The sequence below is a fragment of the Nicotiana tabacum genome, chromosome 15 (assembly GCF_000715075.1).
Source record: "Nicotiana tabacum cultivar K326 chromosome 15, ASM71507v2, whole genome shotgun sequence".
Classification (NCBI taxonomy): domain Eukaryota; kingdom Viridiplantae; phylum Streptophyta; class Magnoliopsida; order Solanales; family Solanaceae; genus Nicotiana; species Nicotiana tabacum.
The window spans coordinates 94,284,893-94,308,971 of record NC_134094.1 but is presented as its reverse complement, the minus strand read 5'-3'; the positions used below and the strand labels follow the sequence as shown (position 1 = coordinate 94,308,971).

General features: G+C 35.6%; 1 protein-coding gene across 1 annotated transcript; it reads right to left on the bottom strand.

Annotated features, from left to right (window-relative positions):
• Positions 1-16,878: 16,878 nt before the first annotated feature.
• LOC107779741 (enoyl-CoA hydratase 2, peroxisomal) lies at positions 16,879-21,877 on the bottom strand. Its single transcript, XM_016600220.2, has 11 exons — positions 21,618-21,877; positions 21,499-21,521; positions 21,228-21,333; positions 20,720-20,790; positions 20,415-20,487; positions 19,784-19,823; positions 19,396-19,468; positions 19,169-19,319; positions 18,875-18,945; positions 17,409-17,582; positions 16,879-17,322 (listed from the first exon to the last, which is right to left on the bottom strand). Exons 1-11 carry the CDS (start codon positions 21,678-21,680, stop codon positions 17,235-17,237), a joined length of 933 nt encoding a protein of 310 aa, XP_016455706.1. The 5' UTR covers positions 21,681-21,877; the 3' UTR covers positions 16,879-17,234.
• Positions 21,878-24,079: the final 2,202 nt, after the last annotated feature.

Here is a 24,079-nt window from a genome sequence, read left to right as displayed (position 1 = left end):
TCGCAGCAACTTCCTAGGTTTTGGAATGCAAGTTTTCTTCTAGGTTGTTGATTTGTTCCTAGGAAGCAGACTCATGTTCCGCTGCCACAGTCACAGTATCTTGTAGCTCAGCCCACTTGGCCTCCAACTCCTCAAGTTTTATATGCATTTGAGTGGCCTCTTGGACGTGAACTATTTTTTCCTGCTCAGTTTGCTCCAACCGAGCTTCAAGCTCTCCCATATGAGCAAGTCTTGCTTCTAAAGCTGGGAGGTACTCAGCGAGTTCGTCCTATTCGACAGCAATTTGATCCCGCTCGGCAGCAACTTCTTCTTTGGCTTGGTTCATCTTCTTCGTCAAAAATAAAAATTATTGGAGATAACAGCTGGCAGAAAAAAAAGGGAAAAGAGAAGAGTAAGATTATACATGAGCAGCAAAGTGCATATTGTTATTGATTAAACATTCCGCAAAAAAACCCTCTATCTTCTGCTGGTCCTTGTTCGAAGACAAAGGCTTCAAGTAATTGGCGACCCCCACCGACTTAGAAAGTAGGTGGCACTTATTCGAAACTGAAAGAGTGACATTACATTTACCATTGGGGTTTTGTATGAGTGTTGGGAAAGTGTTCTCAATGTTCTCATGATCGGGTGACCGAAGGGAACGAACATCTTCCATTTGTTCAATTGGGGCCGGTGGTGAGGCAAGAGCTATGGTGCAACAGCCGGTATTGAAGTTGGGGGTGGAGGAATATCAAAGGTGGAACTCGTCTGATTAGAAGCAACAACTGCAGCCTGAAAACGAGACTCGGCGTCTTCAACCATTTCCAACTCTGTGAAGAGTCCTCGAATTTCTTCCGGTTGAGCAAGGAAAGTTCTTCTTCTTTGTAGAGAAACCACTTCATCATCGCCTCGATTTCATCTTCATCAAGGACCATTGTTGTCGGTCCTACTAGGGTTTCTTTTATTGGAGGCTTCTCCTGAGCCTCATCCTTGGAGGTATGTCTTTCTTTTTTTGGTTTTTTCTCCTTAGGCTTGGGACTCAGAGAAGAAAGGCCTTCATCGGAAGCAAGAGCGGCATCAAGAGCCCTCTTCCCATCAAGGGCTTCTTGAATTTATTGATGAGCCGCCCTTGGGTCATGGGTAACTCGATAATGGGGCAGACAGAAGTTCCTTTCTGGAGGCCTACATGTTGTGAAATGAAGTCAAACAATATATACTATATAAAATTGAAGATCAAAAAAGGAAAATGGGAAGTTTTACTCACCATGGTTCTTGGCCTTCTAGTTGAATTTGGGAGAAATATTTTTCCACGTACGAGAGTCCGGTGTGGAAATGTCTAAAAATTTTATCACCATTAGGTTAGGTTCTTAACCATTGGAGGAAATATTGGTAGCTGAAATGACAGAAAGGTAATTAGCAAAGGAGAGAATTTTCTTTAATGCAATGAAAGAGGGATATTTGAAAAACTTAAGAGTGAAGTTCTAGGATTCAGGGATAGGAGGTACTGTCCCCGGTAGCAATGACAACGAACCTCTTCATCTAACCACGGTATTATCATCATCAACACTGATGACGATGGAATGGTGGTCGCGTTTGCTGAGTTTGATCATGCCTCTATTGAAACTCTTTGGGGCGTAAAGGTTGATAAAATGAGCAATAGTGAGGGTTTCACCGGTCCGGGAGCACAAAAACCAAAGGCAAGCGACCTTTCGCCATATTGATAGACCTATATGAGCCAAGCAAACTTGATAGTTTTGGCAAAAGTCTAAAATTATAGGATCGATTTCTCGGCCCATTTTTAAAGTAAAATGGTACGTGTAAATGTACATATACCCTGGTTTGCTGAAAGTAACCCTTTCCACTTCATTAGGGGGCTAAAACTTCAGTGTTGTTAAACAACGATCTTCTTTCACAATAAGGATACTAGCAGGACGAATGGAAGAAAGATATCTACTGATAGGTATGTTTCTGTCATTTTTAGGGTTAGGGGGTTCATGTTGAACTTGGAGATCCATCTCAGAATTTAGCTGAGATGGGATGATTGTGCTAGTAGTAAAAGGCTGAAATCGGCTTCATTAGATTTATTCTTTTTGGATGGACCGCCACCGATGAAAGTGCCTGAGCAACCGGGGGAAGAGATAGTAGAAGACATAGTGATGAAGAATGTGAATATGAAGGTTTTACTGAGAAAAAGAGGTTTGCAGAAAAGTTTTAAGGAAATTCAAAGAAGAAGAATTAGTAAAAGTGAAAGGTAAAAATGATGAGAAATGGAGAAGTTTATAGGCAGCGCAGAATACAAGGCTATCATTACTTAGGTAATTGGCGAAAGTATTTGCCGAATCACGGGATAACACGTGTTCGGCTCATTAGATGCAAGAAGACGTGCATTCTTTCAAGTGTCAGAAACCATTCAGGGACTTTTTTCGCCAAGAAAATGAGTCTTATCTACTTCCAGGTAAAAAATAATTCAGTCACCGGAAAGTAGGGAACTATCTGTACGGGGTAAAATTGATGAATAATAAGTGGATACTCATCGAGTTGACACGTAGCAGTAAAGACAGGTAGGGTATGAGTCAACAAATAGCTGGCACTGGTTACGAACATCCGACCGTTACTGTGTGAGTTCCGAAAACGCTGGAACGGGGAACGAATGTTTGAAAAGAAGATATCGGCGGGAGAAGACAGCATTCAAGAAGCGGCCGTTACAAAGAATCTAATTATACTCAACCCTTATGGAGCCATCAAGAGGGGTCTTTACTCATGTTAAAGAAAAGCTTGATTTGGGGATCTTGTCTTCCTGAGTTTAGCTATAAATATAGGAATGTACACTCATTGTAAGTACGAAATATCTGAACGCAAAAAAGGCTAAACTTACTCTTATTCTATTAACAACATTATTTCGTTCTGCTGTAAACATTGTTCTTATTCTTGCTTCCAGAGAAACTCATTTCACGGTCAGATTTGTATTTTCTTCAAAATTTTTTAATTAAGTTATTTTTGTTCTTAATTATTTTATATTCTTGGATCAAATTAATTCATGTGTGTATAAACCATGTCACAAATTTAACTGTTCCATTTTACGAGTAAACAATATTAAGAGTGATGGGCTTCTGATTCTCTCTTTCAGTTTTCATGTATTGAAATGAATAAAGCATAGAGATGGATGGAATATATTTTGGTTCACTGCAGTTTACGCGAAATAAATAAGGCAGATAGGTATGGCGGTGTACCTGCTCCAAAGGTCATAACGACCAAGTTTTAAATCAGTTGAAATTGCATATTTTGGATTTGGTTCCAGAGAAGTTATGGCAGCTGTGAGATTGCTTTTAATAGATAGCAGTACTTACTAGTCAATACGAACAAAAATGGTGAAATTCAAATATTTTTAAAAAAAGAATGCATACCATTTAAAAAGAAAGAGAAACTGTATGTGTTTTATAGTGAAAAGTGGGTATGATGAGTGCGACGTATCACTCGACAAAATGGTAAAGAAGAAGTATTTACTGCCTTTGTATCGAATCAGAAGATTTGGTATTGGAAAAGGAGTTTTGACATGAGATAACACTGCTGGAAAAAGTGACCAACATTATTGAAGCCATTTGATCATTGCTTTAACACACACACACACTCTTTTCCTCTGAGCTCTAGTTTTGTAATTATAATTGCCATATTGTCTTACCCCAACAACCTTTTAACCCATATTCTCCTTTTCCTTGTTGATCAAACTTTATCATTTGATTTTTGAAGCTTTCTTCCATTCCATGACCTAATATACTGTCCTGGCCTGGATTGTACTGCGTACCGTGGAGGATATATATACATACATATATATATATATATATATATATATATATATATATATACATACATATATATATATATATATATATATATATATATATATATATATATATAACCAGTAGGGCCCTGATCTGATACTTACTACACTTTTCCAAAAACTTATCATTAATTAGTCAATATATACGTCTATTTTAAAATCTTTTAACTATATATATATATATATATATAGTTCCTGTCTAATATTAAAGTGTTATTAGGCATGTATCGTGGTGTATCTCAAACATATATACAGTGTTTATACTAAACTAGTATTTTAATAATGGTTGAGTAGTAAATAAGGTGAAAATGTACAATATTTATCATTCTAAGATGATAAAAGAATATGTAAAAAACACAATTTCATGTTTGTTGATTCCCGGACGGGTTTTAATGGAATTACATGATCTTGGGTAATTCTTGTTAGGGTTTGCCCTGATTTTTTATCATAATTAGAATTAGTTTCCTTGGTGGAAAAGAAAAAGATTTTTTTTCGGTGGAAAATGTCTCTTCCATATTTGGCAAATCTTTTTCCTTATGGAAAAGTTTAGTACTTATATAAATTGAAGATTTTTCATCTCACATAATAATACAATAGGATCCATATGTAGTCATTAAAAGAGTCTTGTTTAGGGGGAGATTATTCTCTAGATAGCTCTATACTTTCTTTTTATATTACCTTTATCAAATATATGCAGGATGATTGACCAAATCATTATAAATTGTTATGTTTCATTTAGTATATTTTTCTTTTGTTGTTTGATTTATTGTTAGGTTTGCTTTGTTAGCTTCAGCATAATGCCTTGTTATTTCGATCCGAGTAATTCTCACCTTATTAACTAGCTTTTGAGGTTGAGCCCAAAGTTCATTTCTTTTATTGTTCATGCTCCAAATGTCCGTTATAATTCGTTGTTTGCCTGATGTTACGCCTCCATCTTATATTGTTCATGCTCCAGATGTTTAATCCTGGGCGTAAGAAAGGTGTTGAGTCTCACATTGGTTCTAAAAGGGTGTAATAATCTCTTTATATAGTCTCGAGCAAAATATCCTTACCTTATATATGTTAACCTTTGAAGTTAACTTAGACCAAACTTCAATTTCTTTATCAATGCAATCATTGATTTGATCTAGGGATGTTCGTTGGTCGGTACGGTACGGTATTTAGGCATTTCGTTTCGATAGTTTCGGTATTCGGTTTCTTAAAATGCTATACCAATACCGTACCTAATTAAATTCGGTATTGTTCGATTTTTCTCTTTTCGGTTTCGGTTTATTCGGTTCGGTAACTTCGATTTATTCAGTTTGAATACTAACTAGTGCGTAGAGTCATAGATCATAATATTCTTAATTAAAGCACTCAAAAGTACAAAACTAAAAACGTTTGTTGACAAAAATTTTGTCAAAAACTAGCAAATATCAACCCAGAGAGAGAAAATTGTACATAAAGGAATAAATTTGGTCATTAGAAATATTATGTTACTTGCTTAGAGTTAACTGATGAACTTATAAAATAAAGGAAAGTTAAATTTTAGATTTTTTATATTTATGTTATAATTAATAATATGTATATTGTGTAATATAATATATATTTCGGTACGGTATCGATATTTCGGTATTTTATTTTCAAATACCAAATGCCATACCTAATACCAAATTATTTTTAAAACTTAAACCAAATACCATACCGAATACCAAAATATCGAATACCAAATACCAAAATTTTCAATTTCGATATGATAATTCGATATTTACCAAATTATGCACGGCCCTAATTTGATCTGAACCTCGAGATAAGTTCTTACCTCCGACCAAAGGGACAAAACAATGTTTCTGTCATCTAAGGATAACATGGGCTTAGTTATTGTGGTTTTTTTTTTTTCCACCCTTTATTATTGCCCAAGCACGAATTTGAGAGCACTTTTAGGATGGTAACTAGGAAGCTTAATTTAGAGTAGCAATTTAAGGATGGTAACTAGGAAGCTTAATATAGAGTAGGATTTTGTCGCCGGACATTTTGTGTATACCAAATTCTCGTAGAAGAGAGTTGATCTTCCACTTCTCTCTTCTTTCTCAGTTTTTATTTTATAGGTTACCATTTGTATTATTCTTTTCATACATTAAACTTAACTGGTAGGGATGTTTGTGGTTCCAATTGAATTGGTTTTCTCTTTTGGATAAAATGTCAAACTACCTATGTCAGTTAACCTCATTTATAAATTTAATTAAACCAAACATATGTAGAATCGGTTTCTTTGAATGAGATATTTCTTAAACATTTTTTATTTCGGAACTTTCATCTCCTTTCTTCATAGCAAAAGATCACAATTATATATTATGCTTTCATAAAATGGGATGATGGGACTTTAAATAATAGTCACCGGTATGTTTTTCCCCCATCCTTGGGAGTTAGGAGTATAGATATATATAAAAATATATGTATATTGACAAAATTACAATTAAATTTATTTATTTTTATCTCTAAAAGTCACAAAATATATTGCGTGGCTACATATTCTTCGTCTGTTTCAATTTCAGTTTAACTTTCTTTATTTAGAAAGTACAAGACAAAACTAAATATGGTTAGTCTTTTAAAAAAAAAAAACAAATATGAGGGTTTCTTATTGTGATTGATTAGATTTTTCAATTCAATTTAATTTTTCATTTTATCTTAAATACCTATATACTCGTGGATATTATCAAAAAGAAACAAGGTTGACGAGGCATGAAAAGAATGGGACCAGAGAAGACTAGGACTTAATTTCCTTCTACAACATAAAGCTGATTTGCATATTACTTACAAATAACATAGTTGGTCAAGCTTTTAAAATTAGCTTACTAAGAAAAATACTTTTCAAAAGAGTACTTTTGATGAGAAATAATTTGTGTTTGACTAATTAATTTGAAAAGTACTTTTAAGCAGTAATTAATATTTTTTCAAGCTTTTTTTATGGTAAGTAAAAGTATTTTATTTACCAAGTAAGATATTTACAAGTCTTACAATCTACAAAAAAAAAAAAAACTTTAGCGTACCTCCTACTATACATGTTTAATGGGTCGGGTTGACCCATTTTCGGACCGACCCAGATTGGTTGTAACCCGGACCGGTAGTTAGGGGGCCGGGTGGGCTGGGTTAGGGGGGTTGGTCCGTTTAAAAAAAAATTCGGTTAACCGGATCGGTCAAACCCGGTCAACAAAAAATATTATTGAACCGGTTAACCGGCCTGGACCTGACCGGCCAGGACCAGTTCAATGGCTATAAATCTGATTTTTTTTTTAAAAGTGATATGACCGTTGGCAATGCAAAACCTTTGAATTTACTCTTTTTTCGTTAATTTACTTGTTGTTAAATGTAAACTTCAATTTATAAGTTTGAAATAAAAAAAAGCACTTGCAAATTATAAGTGTAATTTTTTTTCCATTTTCATTGTATTCTATTATCTTAAATTCTTAATGAAATATTCAAAATTTCAAATATAAAGATTTTAAAGCCTTTGCATCCTTTTATTCAAACACTCTTTTTATAAGATTATTTTTTGTTTTATATTTTTACTTTATATTAATATAAATTATGATAGTTATACAAAATACAAATAAAAAAAATATTAACCCGGCCCGGCCCGGCCCCTTAAACCCGTAACCGTTCCGGTTCATTTTTTACCCGGATGAACCCGGACCCGTTAAGCCCGGTTTGAAAAAATTGATAACCAACCCGGATTGAAAACTGGCCAGTCACCTTTTTTCTCAACCCGGATCGGTCCGGCCCACCCGTTAAACACCTTTAGCTCCTACTGGACATGCAGCCCTAGGTAGGAGTTACCTATAACATTTACTACTAACCCTCAACTGCTACTATTTCTTCTAGCCTACATCAGGGTACCAATTTAGTTTAGACATGGTTCGATCTAACTAGGGGAATATGGTGGCCCTGACATGTATTTCCTGAATGATCAATCGTATAATAGCATTGGTTGATCTCTTCTTCTTCTGAAATATCACATTGTTCCTTTCTTGCCAAATGTGGTATACTACAGCTGTTAGGGTCATTCTTCACATAACTACACCTCCACTCTTTTCTTTGCCAAACTATTCCAGCCATGTTAACTCCTCCTGCCAAGCTTTCTTTGTTCTCTGTATACCTTGCCACTTTAGTAGGTGCTGCCATATATCTCCTGATATCTCAAAATCAAAGAATAGATGTTGCATTATTTTATTCTCTTTATGACATAGTGAGCATGTTTGCTTTGAAATGACCCCCATCTTGCTAACCTTTATTTTGTAGCAAGCCTTTGTTGTAGTGCAAGCCTTAGTATGAATATCCACTTGGGCAATGCCTGATTGTTGCAAACTAATTTCCTCAATGTCATCTTTGGAAACTCTTCTTGTATGGCTTTGTATATTTGTTTAACAGAGCATTTCTCTATCTTCTGTACATCCTCCTATGTTATTCCAGCGGCCTTGAAGTTGTTCTTTGCTTTGAATATCTTTTGGATGACCCATGATACACTCTTGGGCTCTGTATTCCAAATTGTGTTTCCTATTATGTGATATGAATGTACCTATTGTACCCACATTTTCTCCTTTCTTTTGTAAATATTCCATAATAGCTTACATATGGCTGCTTTGTTCCACACCTACATATTGGTGAGGTTTAGGCCCCCTACTACCATTGGTGCACACAGTTTGTCCCAGACAATCAAAGCCTTCTTGTTAGGTTCAGCAACACATGTCCATAAGAATCTCATACATATTGTTTCTATGAACAGGATAATTTTCTTTGGCAAGATGAATATCTGAGCCCAGAATGTTTGTATAGCAAACTGCACACTCTTAAGTAACATTAATCTTCCTGCATATGAAAGAACATTTGTTGTCCAGCTTTGAATCTTGCTTAACATCCTTTGAATTAGGAGCTCACATTGCATAGCAGATAACCTCTTAGTGCTCAGTGGGACACCCAGGTATCTAAAGGGTAGTTCACCTTTAGTGTAGCCTAGCATGTCCATAATTTGCTGCTGAAGCAAGCTACTCACTCCACCAAAGTAAATGCAGCTTTTGTTCGGATTTGCAATTAACCCTGAAGCTGCTGAAAACATTTGAAAGTGCTGGTGTAGGATCTTAACTAATTGCATATCTCCTATACAGAATATAAGTAGATCATCAGCAAATCCCAACTGAACTAGGTTGACTCCGGCACACTTTGGATAGAATTTAATCTGTTTATTGTCCTTTATTATCTTGAATGATCTACTTAGGTGCTCCATAACTAGTACAAATAAGAACGGGGATAGTGGATCCCCCTGCCTTAGTCCTTTTCTTGCCTCAAATAGTACATCAGGCTTACCATTGATTATCATAGAGTAGGATACTGTGCTGATACAGGCCATTATCCATTTCACAAATACTTTAGAAAAACCCAATAGCTTCATCACTTGTTCAATATACACCCATTCCACAGAGACATATGCCTTTTGCATATCTATTTTGAGCCTACATATGGGGGAGATATTATTCCCCCCATAACCTTTGACCAGTTCATGGCTCATAATAATATTATCAGTAATCAGTCTTCCTGGTACAAAGGCTGTTTGGAAATTATCAGTTAAATCTGCCATCACATCATGAAGTCTTGCTGTGAGAACTTTAGATATTATCTTATAAAGTACTGTGCAGCAGGAAATTAGCCTGAACTCTTTGATGTTAGTTGGATTCCTAACCTTTGGTATCAAGGTAATGGTGGTGCAATTGATGGCTTTGCACATATCAGCAGTTTCAAAGAATTCTATAGCAGTTGTAATAACTTCATCACCCAGTATGTGCCATGTCTTTTTAAATAAAAATAAATTATAACCATCACACCCAGATGCTTTATTATCATCAATGTCCATTATAGCTTGCTTCACTTCCTCTTTGGTAATTGATTTTAAAAGCTGCAGTTGTCGCCTCCTATTTAAAGTATATCCATTCTGCATGATATCTGGATTGACCAGTGGTAGTTGAGTTGCAATAGTACCAAGCAGTCCTTTATAGAAGCTCAGTATTTCTTCCTCCACTTCAGTTGGACTTTATAGAATTTTCCCTGTGCTAGTGGTTAGTGTGCCAATATTATTTCTTGTTTGCCTATTTTTCATGCAAGCATGGAAATATGCTGTATTAGAATCTCCAAGCTTAAGCCATTGAACTCTTGACTTTTGTTTCAATACACTCTCCTCAACCATCAGCCACTACTCCAATTCTAGCTTTACAGCCTTTTCAAGAGTTATTGTCTCATAATCTTGTCCTGGGCTAGTCATCTGGGCTTGTATGCTCCCCTGTTTGTCCCTTTCTGCTTGTATCTTACACCCTATGCCACTAAACTCTTATTTATTCAGTTGCTTTGGGGCTCCTTTCAGTGCTTTGAGCTTATTCTACATATTAAGCATGGCAGGTCCCCTTTTGCTATTTTTCTAGCATTGCTTTACAGGTTCATCAAATTCACTGAGGCTTGCCAAGCAATTAAGAATTTGAAAGGTCTCATTCCTTCTTGGTTTATATTGTAAGACCCCACACTCAAAGGAAAGTGATCAGAAAAGCTAGGATTCATAATGACTCCCTCCATGTGGGGCCACTTCTGTATCCATTCTGCATTTACCAGGATTATATCAATTCTACTATGGACATGGTTGTTAGACCATGTGTATTGCCTTCTCATAATTTTTAATTAATTTAGTGTTGTATCAATTAAGAAGCTCTTAAAGTCCCTTACCTCTACCTCCTGAACAGGATTGCCATTAAACATATCCTCACTAGCCAGAATAGTATTAAAGTCACCCATTATTAGGCTAGGGCTGTTTATTCCATGCATAGTCTCCTTTAGGTCCTCACATAAGCATTCTTTTCTTGAATTGTGTGCTTACCATAGACTACACAATAGTTAAAATTAATTTTGTGTTGGATCATAGTGGCGTTTCCCATTATAAATTGTTCATGAGCTCTGATCACAAAGTAATCTACCTGTGTTGGATCCTATACTACCCATATTCTTACTCCTAGAGCTTCATCATAGTTAGCAATCCATTGCCAGTTACTAAATAGCTTCTTCAGTATTGAGTCTGCATTTCTCCTCTTTACCCTATTCTCTATAATGGCCACAAGTACCACTTTATTCTCTTGCAAAAAAATTTTAGTTCTTCTTTCTTATAGACTTTATTCATCCCCCTAATATTCCATGTTATGATATTCATCATGATGTGGTTATTTGTTGTGGACCTCCTCCTCTATCATTCCTACTCTGCTGCTCTCTCGCACCCTAGGCTTCAGATAGTTGCACTATCTTTTGTGTTGTATCCACTAGTACTTTGAAAGCATTGCCAATGTCTACTTCATTCTCCTTTGCGGGTCCTATATTCTTTTTAGTTACAGATTTTCCTCGAGCAAGTTTCCATTGTGTTTCAATTCCCTACTGGTTTAGTTGTTCAGTTCCTGCTGCCTCTAGTTGCTCAAGGAATCTACCTTGAGCATTAATTTTGTCTACCGCAAGGTCAAGCACTCTTACTACTCTCCATTCCTGCTTTTGCTTTACTTCTATGTCATTCTGTAGCCCTTCTTCCTGCGTCTGCTTCTTTTGATACCTACACGAGTGGCCTAGTTGGCAGTAGGTTTGGCAGTACTATGGTTTCCAATCAAATTGCACCATCTGTTCAACCACATTGCCTCTAGGATCATGTAGTTTGATTTTCTCTTGTAGTAGCCTTGTAACATCCATTTTAATCAGGACCCTTGCATATGAGACTCTCTCAGCCACTATAGTACAAGCATCAACATATAATGGCTTGCCCAAACCACTCCCAAATTTGCTTAGGGTCTATTTGCTTCAGTAGTTGAGTGGCAGTTTTGGGAGCTTGACCCATAGGGGAATGGTTCTCAGCACTTCTTCATTGAAATCAATATTTTCCGACCATGGCCTAATTATAATTGGCCTATTATTGATAGTATAAGGACTGTTCAACAACACATCCTCCCTCTCTTCACTACTATTCAACAAAATTATGAATTACTCGTCATTATAGAAGAGTACCTTAGGTTTTTGAACATTGATCCACTGGCTAGATATGAATCGCTCAATAACTCCAATAGTTGGTGTATTACCCACCACATAGAGAATAATTACTCGATTCCACTTATGGTTCTCTTCTTCGATGTTTTCTTCTAGCAATTGCACTACTACTTCCCCGTCCTTCATCACTGGGGGATGTAGGTTAGATTCATACCTTTTGCTGCCAATTTATTTTCTTGAAACAGCGATGCCCATTATCTTCCCGTCTCTACAGTCTGCTCTGCTATGTTTTCCTGATTTTTCTTCTGGTTATCAATCTCTGCACACCTCTGTTCCTTTGGTGGACTTTCATGTAATGTTCCATTAGTCTGAGCCTTGCTCGAGCTTGGTTAGTCAATTGTAATCAGCACTATAGCTGGTCCTTTCGCTCCAGAGTTCACCACATGTGTCAATTGGTTGCCTGAGCTCACCGGCGTTACCATCTTAGTTCGAGCACTGCCCAAATATGGCCAATTCGGGTCACTCTCACTGTCTTGTTCCTGATCCTCCTCTTGCATTTTCTCTTTTGCTTTAGCAGTTCGTTTCTCTTGTTCGCGCATGACAATATCCGTTAATTTCTTTTCTACCACTAGCGTTTTGCTGGTGTTCTTCTTTGCTCTTCCTCTTCCTCCCATTTCCGGCGGTGGCACAGGTTAGCTAGGCACCTAACGTGCGCCGAGAGAGAAAAGTAAAAGGTGATAAAAAAATTATCTTTTTTTTTCAAGCTTTTAAAAGGTACTTCTAATTGTATTTTTCTCAAAAATGCTTTTCAAAAAAATATTTTTATGAAGAAGCTACTTTTTCTACTTCTCATAATTTTTTGTTTCTATTCAAAAGTACTATTTTTCCTAAAAAGTAGTCAAACACCTTAGCTTTGAAAAAAAATTTAATCAAATAAAAGTATTTTTGGCCAAAACGAAAATTTGGCTAACAAGCTATAAGTTCGTAATGGTTTTTGTCATTTTAGGATAGCAGTACCAAATTCTAAACCCTTGCCCTTCTCCACCCCTTGGCCCCTCCTTTTCTTCTTCTCAGTCTAAGGGTTTGCATCAGTAACGAGGGTTTTGAGGAAAGATGAAATTAATACGAGGGTCATGAGGGGCAAAATAGTTTCTTTTTCTTCATCAGAATCGAGGGATTTGGGGGGCAAGAAATTTGATCCTCTGCTTATAAATATGCATGCTCTCCCAAAGGAAGAATGAAACATCCTATCTGATTATGATCTCTCCCTTTCTCTCCAGTATCCACCTCCCCTATTAATTATTTCACAGCAATTTCAATGCGCTCTCTCTCTCTCTCAACCCTCATCTCACCATCTTAAATAGTGCCCAACTGCCCCTCCTTTCAATACTCTCATATATAGCCTACTTTCTAGTATATGTTTCTTTCATCTTAATTATTACAGAGGGAAAAACTAAAGATGATGCAGACTCTATGATGATATTATTCAGTTTCATGGAAGTTTGGCAAAGGGTTTCTTACAAAGTTCATTGGCATTCTGTCCACCTCCCTCTTCCTTAGAAAAGAAGGTGACCAAGAAAAAGAAAAAGGACAAAAAAAAAAGAAGGGTTAATTAACGTGGAGGTGGGCATACTGCCAACAGAGTTGTGTTGGTTTCTCTTTGTAAAACTCTCGTGATACATCAAACAAGAGAGATCCTCTCTTGTTACACACGTTCTTCATGTTTTTGTTCTCCCCAAGTTTTTGTTCGCTTATTCTTCTTTCTTTCAGTTATTTTCTCTTCATAATCATTCATCTAATCCATATTTGTTTTTCTTGTTTTAACCCTTGAAGAATAAAGTTCACTAATGCGTTTCTATCTTCAAGGCTAGCTCAAGTTTCTTTTAGGAACAACGGAACAGCAATCCTCGACTCGACAATGTTACTTGGATCGGAGCTAAGAACCCTAATTTTCAGAATTTGTTTTTGTATTTCATGTTTTAACTTTATTCGGTCCTTTTTCCCTTTACCTCCTTTGCTATAATCTTTTTGATGCTCTTATTAGGTAGCTATATGGTTAAAGGGATACAGAAAGATGCAGCTGATCTTCCTCCTGTGGTAAGCACTTAGAAAAGGGGCAGGGATGCGTTTTTGTTTGTTACTAATTATCATAAACCATTTCTTTGTTTCATCACTATTTTAACCAAACTAACAAAGTGTAAATGCATTATAGAGAATTCTGTATTTAAATTTCGTGTACCAGAAGGACGAGGCTCTTATATGATCTAGTAGGTAACCTACTTCATTTAATTTTTTCAGATTACTAATTTACTTTTTATCAACAATTAATTGTACTTATTATTTAGATAATAAATAATGTAAAAAATCTTTAACATGTAAAAAGAAAGAAGTATTCCGAACAATTAAAGTCCAATATCAACTCAAGTCAAATGAGACATCATATGACCTGCTCCTCTTTAATGTTTCATGTGTACGCTCTATAATCTTTTGTGAGCTAGTGTTCGCTTAATTAGTGCAATGCTGATGACACTATGGGTAGACTCTCGTTTTTGGGAGTGGGAAAAAAGACTTTGCATTTTCACACTTAATTGCTGCAGATGGGTGATTTCACATTACAGTACAAGAAGATGGTAGCGCGAGGGCAGGAAAATAGGCTCATGATTAATGTCTGACATTTCCATTAAAGTATAAGGGCTATGTTTTTGGTCTAACTTCTCGTTAAAGCAGACCAATTAAATGCATTCATTAGTAGTAGTCTTGCTAATATATGGGACGAGTTATAAGTGCCTACTAACCAACTAGTACGTACCAAACATTCTTATGCATAATATGACAAAAGGTTGAAAACATTGATCAATAGTTGAGGACTGGTTGGTATCTTCATATCTTATTGATTCTTAGCTAGCTATAGTATTTAATTCTTTCTAGTACTTAAGACTACTGCTGCATGTCTTTCCATTTTCTGGAATGCATTATCAGTTGATAATTTATTTAAAGTACATGTCTATGTAAATATTTTTCACACTACGAGTGCATATAACTAATTAAGTTCATCTTTTTAGGCATGTAATTTCCTTAAAAAAATCTTCTCAGGTGCTTAAGTGCAGTTACTTTAAGAAATTCCTACTTAAAAACTTCATGGAGTACTAACACATGGAAGCTACTAGTGCTGACTCTGGTATATAGTCCCACCGGTATATATTCCGTCTGTTTTTATTTACTTGTCATGTTTGCCAAAGCTACTATTGACTTTGGTATATAATCCCTTCATTTCGGTTTACATATTTAAAACCTCAGGTAAGATAGAAAATAAAGCTTAATGATCAATGCTTCCAGTTACTAGAAAGCTTGGGTGCAACATCGTCTATTTGATTTTACCCACAAAAAAAAAATGGTCTATTTGGATTCATGTCAAATTCTTTTAGTATTATTGCTTTCTTCTAGATTGGTAAGCATCCTCCCCTTCCAACCAAGAGGTTGTGAGTTCGAGTCACCCCAAGAGCAAGGTGGGGAGTTCTTGGAGGGAGGGAGCCGAGGGTCTATCGGAAACAGTCTCTCTACCCCAGGGTAGGGGTAAGGTCTGCGTACACACTACCCTCCCCAGACCCCACTAGTGGGATTATACTGGATTCTTAGTTGTTGTTTTCTTCTAGATTGGCGAGGAAGCAGGAAATGGAGCTATTTGCATGTTTCAGTAGCTAGAATTATTGTGATGCTGGTGAACTTGCAGGAATTTAGTTCTGAAACTTAAAATCATTTTCGATTTGATTCAAGTTCCCCATATCATGACTATCCACCTGGCCAAATGATGTTCATTCGAATGTTTTTACTCTGCCCAACAGATGGTAATGATAGCATGTATGCTATGAGTTCATAGCTTTTGTTCAACCTCGGTATATTTTACTCCTTATTAAGAAATACGTTAAACTTTAAATCTGGATTTAGCCTACTAAGCCATCTCAAGCCTGATGGTGTCCTAAGGTTTTAGCCTGCTTTGCCATAACAAAATGCTGTATTTATTTCCTAGTCTTATTGCCAGCCCAGATTTTGCACTCCCTCCCACTTGATCTTATTGGTCTTAAATGATATTTTATGTAATGACAGATGCATATCAACTTTCGGAATTTTGGTTTTAAGAAGATAGGCGTGACAAATGAACCGGAACAAAGAGTATAACCCAAAGATAATTACATGTTAGAATTGCAACATATAGAAGCTCATAACCTAGGCAAACATAATTAAAAACATATCCTGAACCAGCAAATTCCTCAAATGGGACTTGAGACACATTATTTGGCTCATTAGCAGCAGCAGCAGCGAAGTGTTCCTTAGTCTCTCCAGTAATTTTATATGCAATTACAGTTAAAATCTTTTCTTGCCTTCTCCGCATGAATTTTTTATATTTTTATAATTTTCTTTCAAAACTGTCACAGCTTTCTTTAGAAAAACCTCATATGCTTCTGGTGACACATCCTTCATCTCCATCTCTCGTTCTTTCAAGGAAGCTAGGGTTGGGGTTTGTATCACTTTCGGAATAGAATTAAAAAGATTGATTACATGCATGTGAGTTAGTTCTTTTGGATTTCTATTCTATACAAGAAACTCGTTTTCTAATATTACAATTTGGTAAAGTAAGAACTATAAATATAATTATAAAGTTACGCCAAATGAATATCAAAGACCTTTAGGTAATTAAGAAAGCACTGGGATTTAAAAATTTTAAGGTTTGCATTCCGGGAGTTTTGTTCTTCTTTTCGCTACGGAAAAATCCTTATGGCCTTCTCGTGAGCCCCACTCGAGTTGAGGAAATTTTTACTTTGTACTTCACACAAAAGGCAGAAAATTCTTGGACTTGTTATTATCAATACACAAAAAAGTTCAAAAGACAATCACAAAAGTATAGGATTTTGCTCGAATACTAGATAAGCATTACACACCAGAAGGTTGCCTTGTGAACTAAAAGCTAGTACAAGTTTTTACATAAAAGTTCCTCTGGGCAGACAGATGTATGGTGTCTGAACTCTGAACGAAGAGTAAATGCCCAAGAAATTCCCCTTGATTTTCATGTCAGTTGGATCCCAAGATTGAGAATACAAGTCAAAAAGATTCACCAAAGAAGGAACCTAGGACTTCTACATCTCAGTTTAGAGTAAAATATGCTAGTAACTAGAATAGGCCAATGTTTACCAACATCACATTTGGCAAATGTTATTTAAGGTCAATAGTAATTTAAACTTTAGCAAAAGAAATGGTCATTTAGATTATTGCACAGGAAGCCCTCTCCATAGGACTGTACCATGAGAACTAAGAGATGAACACTCACAGTGATGAACTACAAACCAATATTATCATACAAAACATTCTCTCCTCGTGAGCGCACCATGAACACTCACAGTGATGAACTTAAACGATCAAGATCCACAAATCCAGAAAGCACTGCCCTGTTACGTTCCTTAACCTTCACTTGATATATAACTCTGCACATTCCAACTGTCTTTTAGTCTACCAAACACCCAATAAATATATTGAATCTCGTAGTAAACGATGTACTAATTTAACATACCTCAACCCTGCCAGCCACATTTCCGTGATTAAAGTCTCTCCTGGATATACATGTAGTAAAAATCTGCCAGATATGCTCTTGATCATGTTCTGTTCACCTCCGCAAATACATTTAATGATAGCCCTAACTGCATATCCAAGCGTGCACAACCCATGCAGTATTGGACGAGAAAATCTAGGCAAAATACATCCAAAGAAATTAGATTGCACTGACATATTGTAAATGCATGAAAAGAGATAAAAACGATTGTAACTTGATATTGTTCAGCTTGAACTAGAATTACAGAAGCAAATTCAACTTCAGCATTGCAGAAGCAAAATCAATCCTTCAACTGATGTCCTGAACAAAAGAGCTAATTAAGCTTCAAGTAGAACATAAAACTAACAAAAGAAAACACCTTTTTGGATCAGGGTATGGCCTTAAAGTTTACACAGTATTCCAACCAAGAGCATTTGTATAAACTCACTTGTTAAAAAGGATGAATATTAGGAGATGGACAGTACTATGGTTGTTGAAATTAATGTACAATTATGTGTAAGCATCATGTCCACGTTCAGATTTCAAATTCTTAATAGTTTTTAGTTTCTGCACTTATTTTCCGACATGCATTTCAGTGGAAGGACTCATTTTTCAGGGGTATGTCCCCGAACAGATGGTGAGGAGGAGTCAGGAGTGCCTTTTTTTTACTCTCTACAGTTGTAAGAATAAATAGTTATTGGTGGAGGGGGTGGGTGTTTAGGGCTAAGACATTTTAGAACGGCATTATCATGAATTAGGGCAGTTCGAAACTCCTAAATCTATTCCTTTTTTTTCTGTTCACATAGTCCACAGCTATAGTGGGTTGCTATAGTGGTAAACACCCTCCACTTCCAACCAAGAGGTTGTGAGTTCGAGTCACCCCAAGAGCAAGGTGGGGAGTTCTTGGAGGGAGGGAGCCGAGGGTCTATTGGAAACAGCCTCTCTACCCCAGGGTAGGGGTAAGGTCTGCGTACACACACCCCACTAGTGGGATTATACTGGGTTGTTGTTGTATAGTCCACAGCTAGGCTTGCCGCATCAGCACTTTAGATGGGCAAGTCGAAGGGCAAAAAAGCTTACCTCTCTTACAATTTACCAACTTAATGAATAATGCCAGTTAAGAAAATTTGTTTAGGTTAGGTAATATTTCTTTCTAAAAGTGCGGCAAAAATAGAAAAACCCGAAAATTTCCCACATGTTATGCTTCACTCAGGAAGCAATATCGCTAGTTTGTGAGTTCCCTTTCTATTTCGTGCAAACAATGGGAGGTTCACGTCTAATATCATGCAAATTTAACAAGCATCACTAACCGGCAAACATTGGCTACTAAGTAGCTCAAGGATAACAGAACATAAAAGTTATTGGCAAAGAGTACAACAAGTTACTCACAAGATATGGTACTATCATTATATAGAGAGAGTCAAATTGAGTTGTTTATGGAAGATTACCCTGCAATTCCTGCAACCGTTGGATCTGAATGCAATGGATTGTAATCACCAGATAGCCTATACAGCAAGGCCTGTATCACAACATTAGGAAAGTTCAAAAATCCAATGAAAACAAGTATGACAAAATCGTCAAGCCCTCAAAAGAGGATGTAAGTATGAGAATTAACATGCCTTTGAGACTTATGGTCCTACACAACTCAAGCAAATACAAGCATAGCGTTCAAGATACAGATATTGATGCTTAAATTTGTGTAGTAACTACATGAAAAACAATAGGCAACTCATGTAACCAACCTGTGATGCATTCGTACATTCTTCAAAAACAGCAAAAGGTTGACTTTTGGGAATTTTAGCAAAGGCAGATTGATTACTAGGACTTTTTGAGTAAGAGTAAGGCTGAGATGACTTCGAGAACCCACCAGCACCCCTCAAGTAAATAGCCAACCTGCAATTAATATGTGGTGTTTACTGTTTTGCTTTAGCATAAAAGCTCTAGGCATATCAGTTAAACTAAATCTTACCGGTTCATGCATAGTGGATCACCAGATTCTTTCTCGTAACTTACAATTTCTATTTCAAGTATGGCTGCTTTACCTGTTATAAATCAACAACTCGTCACGTACATATCTTCTCTTTTCATTGTTGTATCTCAAGGAATGACATTATCATTTGAATTTCTGTTAACCTATTTCCAAAATGCCTTAGCTAGAAAATAAAGTAAAATTTCAAAATTATATCCACTCAACCCATTCCCACTCAACACAACAACAGTAGACTTGCTATAAACCATTTGCCTCTAACTCAAATACCTTCACATTAGCTATCTATATTTTTATTCAAATGTTCTAATTTGATATACGAACTTATCTAGTTCCTGCAGTTATTTCTGTTTACTATTCATACTCATACCTTTATCATGCAATCCAGCAATACTCGCTTTGTTTAGTATCTGCAACAATAATAAATAACTTATTCTAGATTAATAAAGGAAAGGGGAAAAAGGATGACAAAGAAAATTAAGATTATTAATAAACAATAAGATACCATATTCTTTCAACCCAAAACTTTAAACAAATTTAAACTAAGTCATGTTTCAAGTGCTGCCAAGGGAAGCTCCTCTGCCCTCAACTATGTTTCGTCGTGTCAAGGGACTAGGATTTTTTGAAATAACTAAAGCCAAACATGTAAACATTTAAGTGAAAACATATTAGTTGTGGTATATATACACATATACAAGAATCAAAGTCACTATCCAAAAGTTTGGGCAGGAAAGCTGAGAATATAAGATATGTATAAGCGCAATAAACGTAAAAGATATGAGCTTTGAGGTTTGTAGATAGAATGTTGCTATTATATTGATAGAACATCTATGCAAGAAAAATTAATATGTCCAACTACAGATTACAACTAGTTTCCTGAGGAAAAATTACTTCAAAATTACTGTTGGTTTTCATTCATTGTTGAATACCTTCTGCATCCAAATTTAAGAGATAAATTATATTCTTGCTAGATAAGTTGAGGCATTTAGCCAGACACTTACACAGCCATGGGAAGGGAGTGGCTTATAGATTTCAATGTATTGTTGGCCGTGCAGTAGAAGACGTGGATCATATCTAGCAAAACGAAGCAGAAATGATGTACTTAAGCTAATATCTTGGCAGTGTAGAACAATTGCACATCTACTCTACAGTCATATAAACGATCAATTTTTCTTTAGCACTTGGTCAAATACATGGAGAAACAGAAGCAACAGTATCGTATCTTTAAAGAAAATTGGCAACACAGAGAAAAGGAACAGACCCCCCTGCCCCCAACCAAAACTAGAACAGTATGTGTTCTACTTACTGCAAGCCTGGAATCTGCTCCATTTCTGAAGTAAATCCAAGAGAGAACAAAGCAGCAAAAGTTGGCAAGACCTACAAAGATAAAAGGCCACAAGCGAAGAAAAAGGGAAATCAATTATAGTAACGAATCCATTGCATTTCTTCAACCTTTTCAGTCCTGGATAGTATTGTTAAGTGATTAAACTATTAGGCAAATAAAGTGAGCATGATCCGTTCTTTTCTATGCAAGTACCGTTAGGTCATTAAAGATAGTAAACAATTACTCCGAGTATGACCTTGTGATGTTTACTAATCATAGTATACTGTAAGCAATGGACACATGCCCCCAGTTAAAGGTACCTTAGCGGCTTAGCCTTTACAGAGATAAAAAGTTTGCTTTTACCATCACTCAAATCAAACAGTAGAAAATACAACAGAAGAAGTAATTTAAGCTGCAGATTGGACTATGGCTTGACATAAATCAAGTTCAATTAAACCAAAATTCATCACTTCCTAAGAATCAACAATACCTGAATGAATTGTTGACCATCTTGATGATAAACATATTTAAGCTCTTTATCATCAATAGCATCATTTGCACATGCTCCTATGCCAAGAGCGTAAAGGGCAGCATCCCTATTTCATAATTAACAATTGCAACATGGTAAAAAAAACCAAAGGTCAAGAACACTAGAAAAATTCAAGCCTAACCATTTGCACCAATTAATAAAAACATGAATTGAGCAAAGGATTCATGTAACTTATCCCGATTAGCCTACTTTTACAAGTATGTAGCAGTACCTTTCAGTGTAAGTATATAAACTCTGCAAATACCAATAAACCAAAATTAATGATGGGATTAAGCGAAATTGAGAAAGTTAATTTGAGAACTAAGAAAGAAAGGAAGAAGGATCATGAACCTCAGGAAATTTGTGGGAAATGACTAGTTCAGGATCGAACTCAGAACTTCCAGAGCCCGCCATTCAATCTTTGAGAAAAAGAGAAGAATCTTCAATTTCCAACAAGACAAATTTCAAGGTACAATTTTGGAAAAGCTGTAATTGCGTTGGGTGGGAACTGAGTTGTAGAGAAAAGTTTTCTTTTAGCAGAGCTTAACGAAATCGTAAAAATAAAAAGGAGAGATTGGTCGTGGGTTTGGAACGCAGATCGAAGTGGATTTGATAATGGTTTAAAACAAAGTTTTATTATATATGTAAAATAGAAAATTTAAAAATAAATGGTTCTAAATATAAAAGGTAGGGTATCTTTTTTTTATTGTATAAATTTAAAGAAAAATATATCACATAAATTAGGACAAAGAAATTAATTTATAAGACTTAAAATTTTAATTGAATCAGATTATTAAAATCTTGTTATCAGATTAATGATCATGAAGACTTTGTTCCCACATAGGATTGAGTATTGACCATAATTTTTTTGTTTCATTTCAGATATTTACCTATTCCACATTTACCATTTGAATTAGAAAATGAAAAATATAAAACAAGAATAGGTAATTACATTTTATTTGGTTTTGAGAAAATAATACTATTAATTAACACAGAGCAGTTAAGTAGAAGCTAAATTAAGGTGAAAACAAATTAGCCTCAACGTTTGGAGTCTCTTTATACAATATTTGGATCATTGTTACCCATCGTTTTATAATGTATTGTATTGTATCGTTTTATGAATACAATATTTGAATAGATTGTATCGTTTGCTGTTATTAAATAACATCTTTGATGTTTGATTTGACTGTATTGTACTGTACGGTAATTGATAATACCTCCAATTATTTTAAATAAAATTTATCAAGAATTACATATAAAAATAATTTAACAAAATATCTTTCTACTAATTCATCATTAATTATGTAGCTTGGAAACAAGAGCAAAAATTTGGAAAAAAAAAAGATTAATTAATATTAGCAATAACCAAAAAAAAAATTAAAACGATGGAAAGAGACAAAGAATCGAGCGAAGACTTCGATAAAAAGAACGGGGCAAACCAACTCTAGAAAAGATGAAAGAAGACAAAGTAGGTCAATAAGTTGGAGATTTGGAGTTAAAATAAAAAATAATTAAATGATAAAATAGAATTATAGAGTAATAAGTAAGGGCATAATTGGAAAATAAAATAGGAAATGATCCCTCCAAACCGAATCGATTGTTTCATAAAATGGGGATTTTGATTATTCCGGAACATTTCATTTAACAATACGATACAATCAATTTTAAATAAACAATCAAAACAAACATTATTTTGTGATAACAATACAATACGATACAACGGGTAACAACCATTTAAACAAGTTGTTAAGGCTAAATATAATAACTGGAATTGCAACGACAAATATAGCAAGAAGTATAAACCCATAGCTACCTTAATAGCTTAATGGTTGTTACATATGGTTTTATAATATCCGTATTGTATTGTATTGTATTATATTGATGAATATAATATTTGGATAGGTAGTTGATATTTAACTTAAAGTATATATATTTATATGTATATCGCCTCATGTTTCACTCGTGTTTCGTGGATTTCGGATGTAAAATGTATTGATTTATATTAATTCGTGATGTTTTTATGTGTAGGAATCATCCGAAAGCAATTGGGGGCGAAATGTGCGAGATTAAAGCCAAAACGGAGGGAAAATGGGAAATGTGGAATTCCAGCGCCACAGACAGCGCCCCACGCCACATGTGGCGCTGTGGACAGAATGTTTAAATTGTCAGCGCCAGGGCCAGCACCCCACGCTGCCCTGGACACTGGTGACGGAAATTTCTCCTACTTTACCCGGGACAAGGTTATTTCGGCCCTAGACCTATCCAACACGTATAAAAGCAAGACTAAGTCTATTTTTGGAGGGAAGACGCCACTTTGAAGGAAAAATACACACGAGAAACATCGGGGAGCGAGGATATCTCAGTTTTCTTCATCTTTTCTTAGTATTTTCAACTATCCAACACTTATGAAATTGTTTGATACTAAAATGAGTGGATAAAACCCATAGTTCTGGGATTGTGATTTAGCCATGAATATTGTTGTTTAATGTTGACTTAACCTTAATAATAATTCACCAACATATGATTGTTTCTTGAATTCTCTGATTAATTGCTTAATTGTCTGGCCAGCAGTTAAGTTCTAGTTACTATCTATGCTATGCTTGGGAAAGTCATGTTTAGATTAGAGAAGAATTGAAGAGAGCACGATCTTAACTCTGAGAGGGGCGGATTTTTGGTTAGGATAGGAATATACCTAGTCACCGTGCTTAATTAAATATCGTAATCTTAATGCTTCTTAATAGATTGATTTCATAGGAATATAGGCGTTAATTTATTTTGAATAGGCGAGTAGTACTTCGGGAGAAGGCTACGAG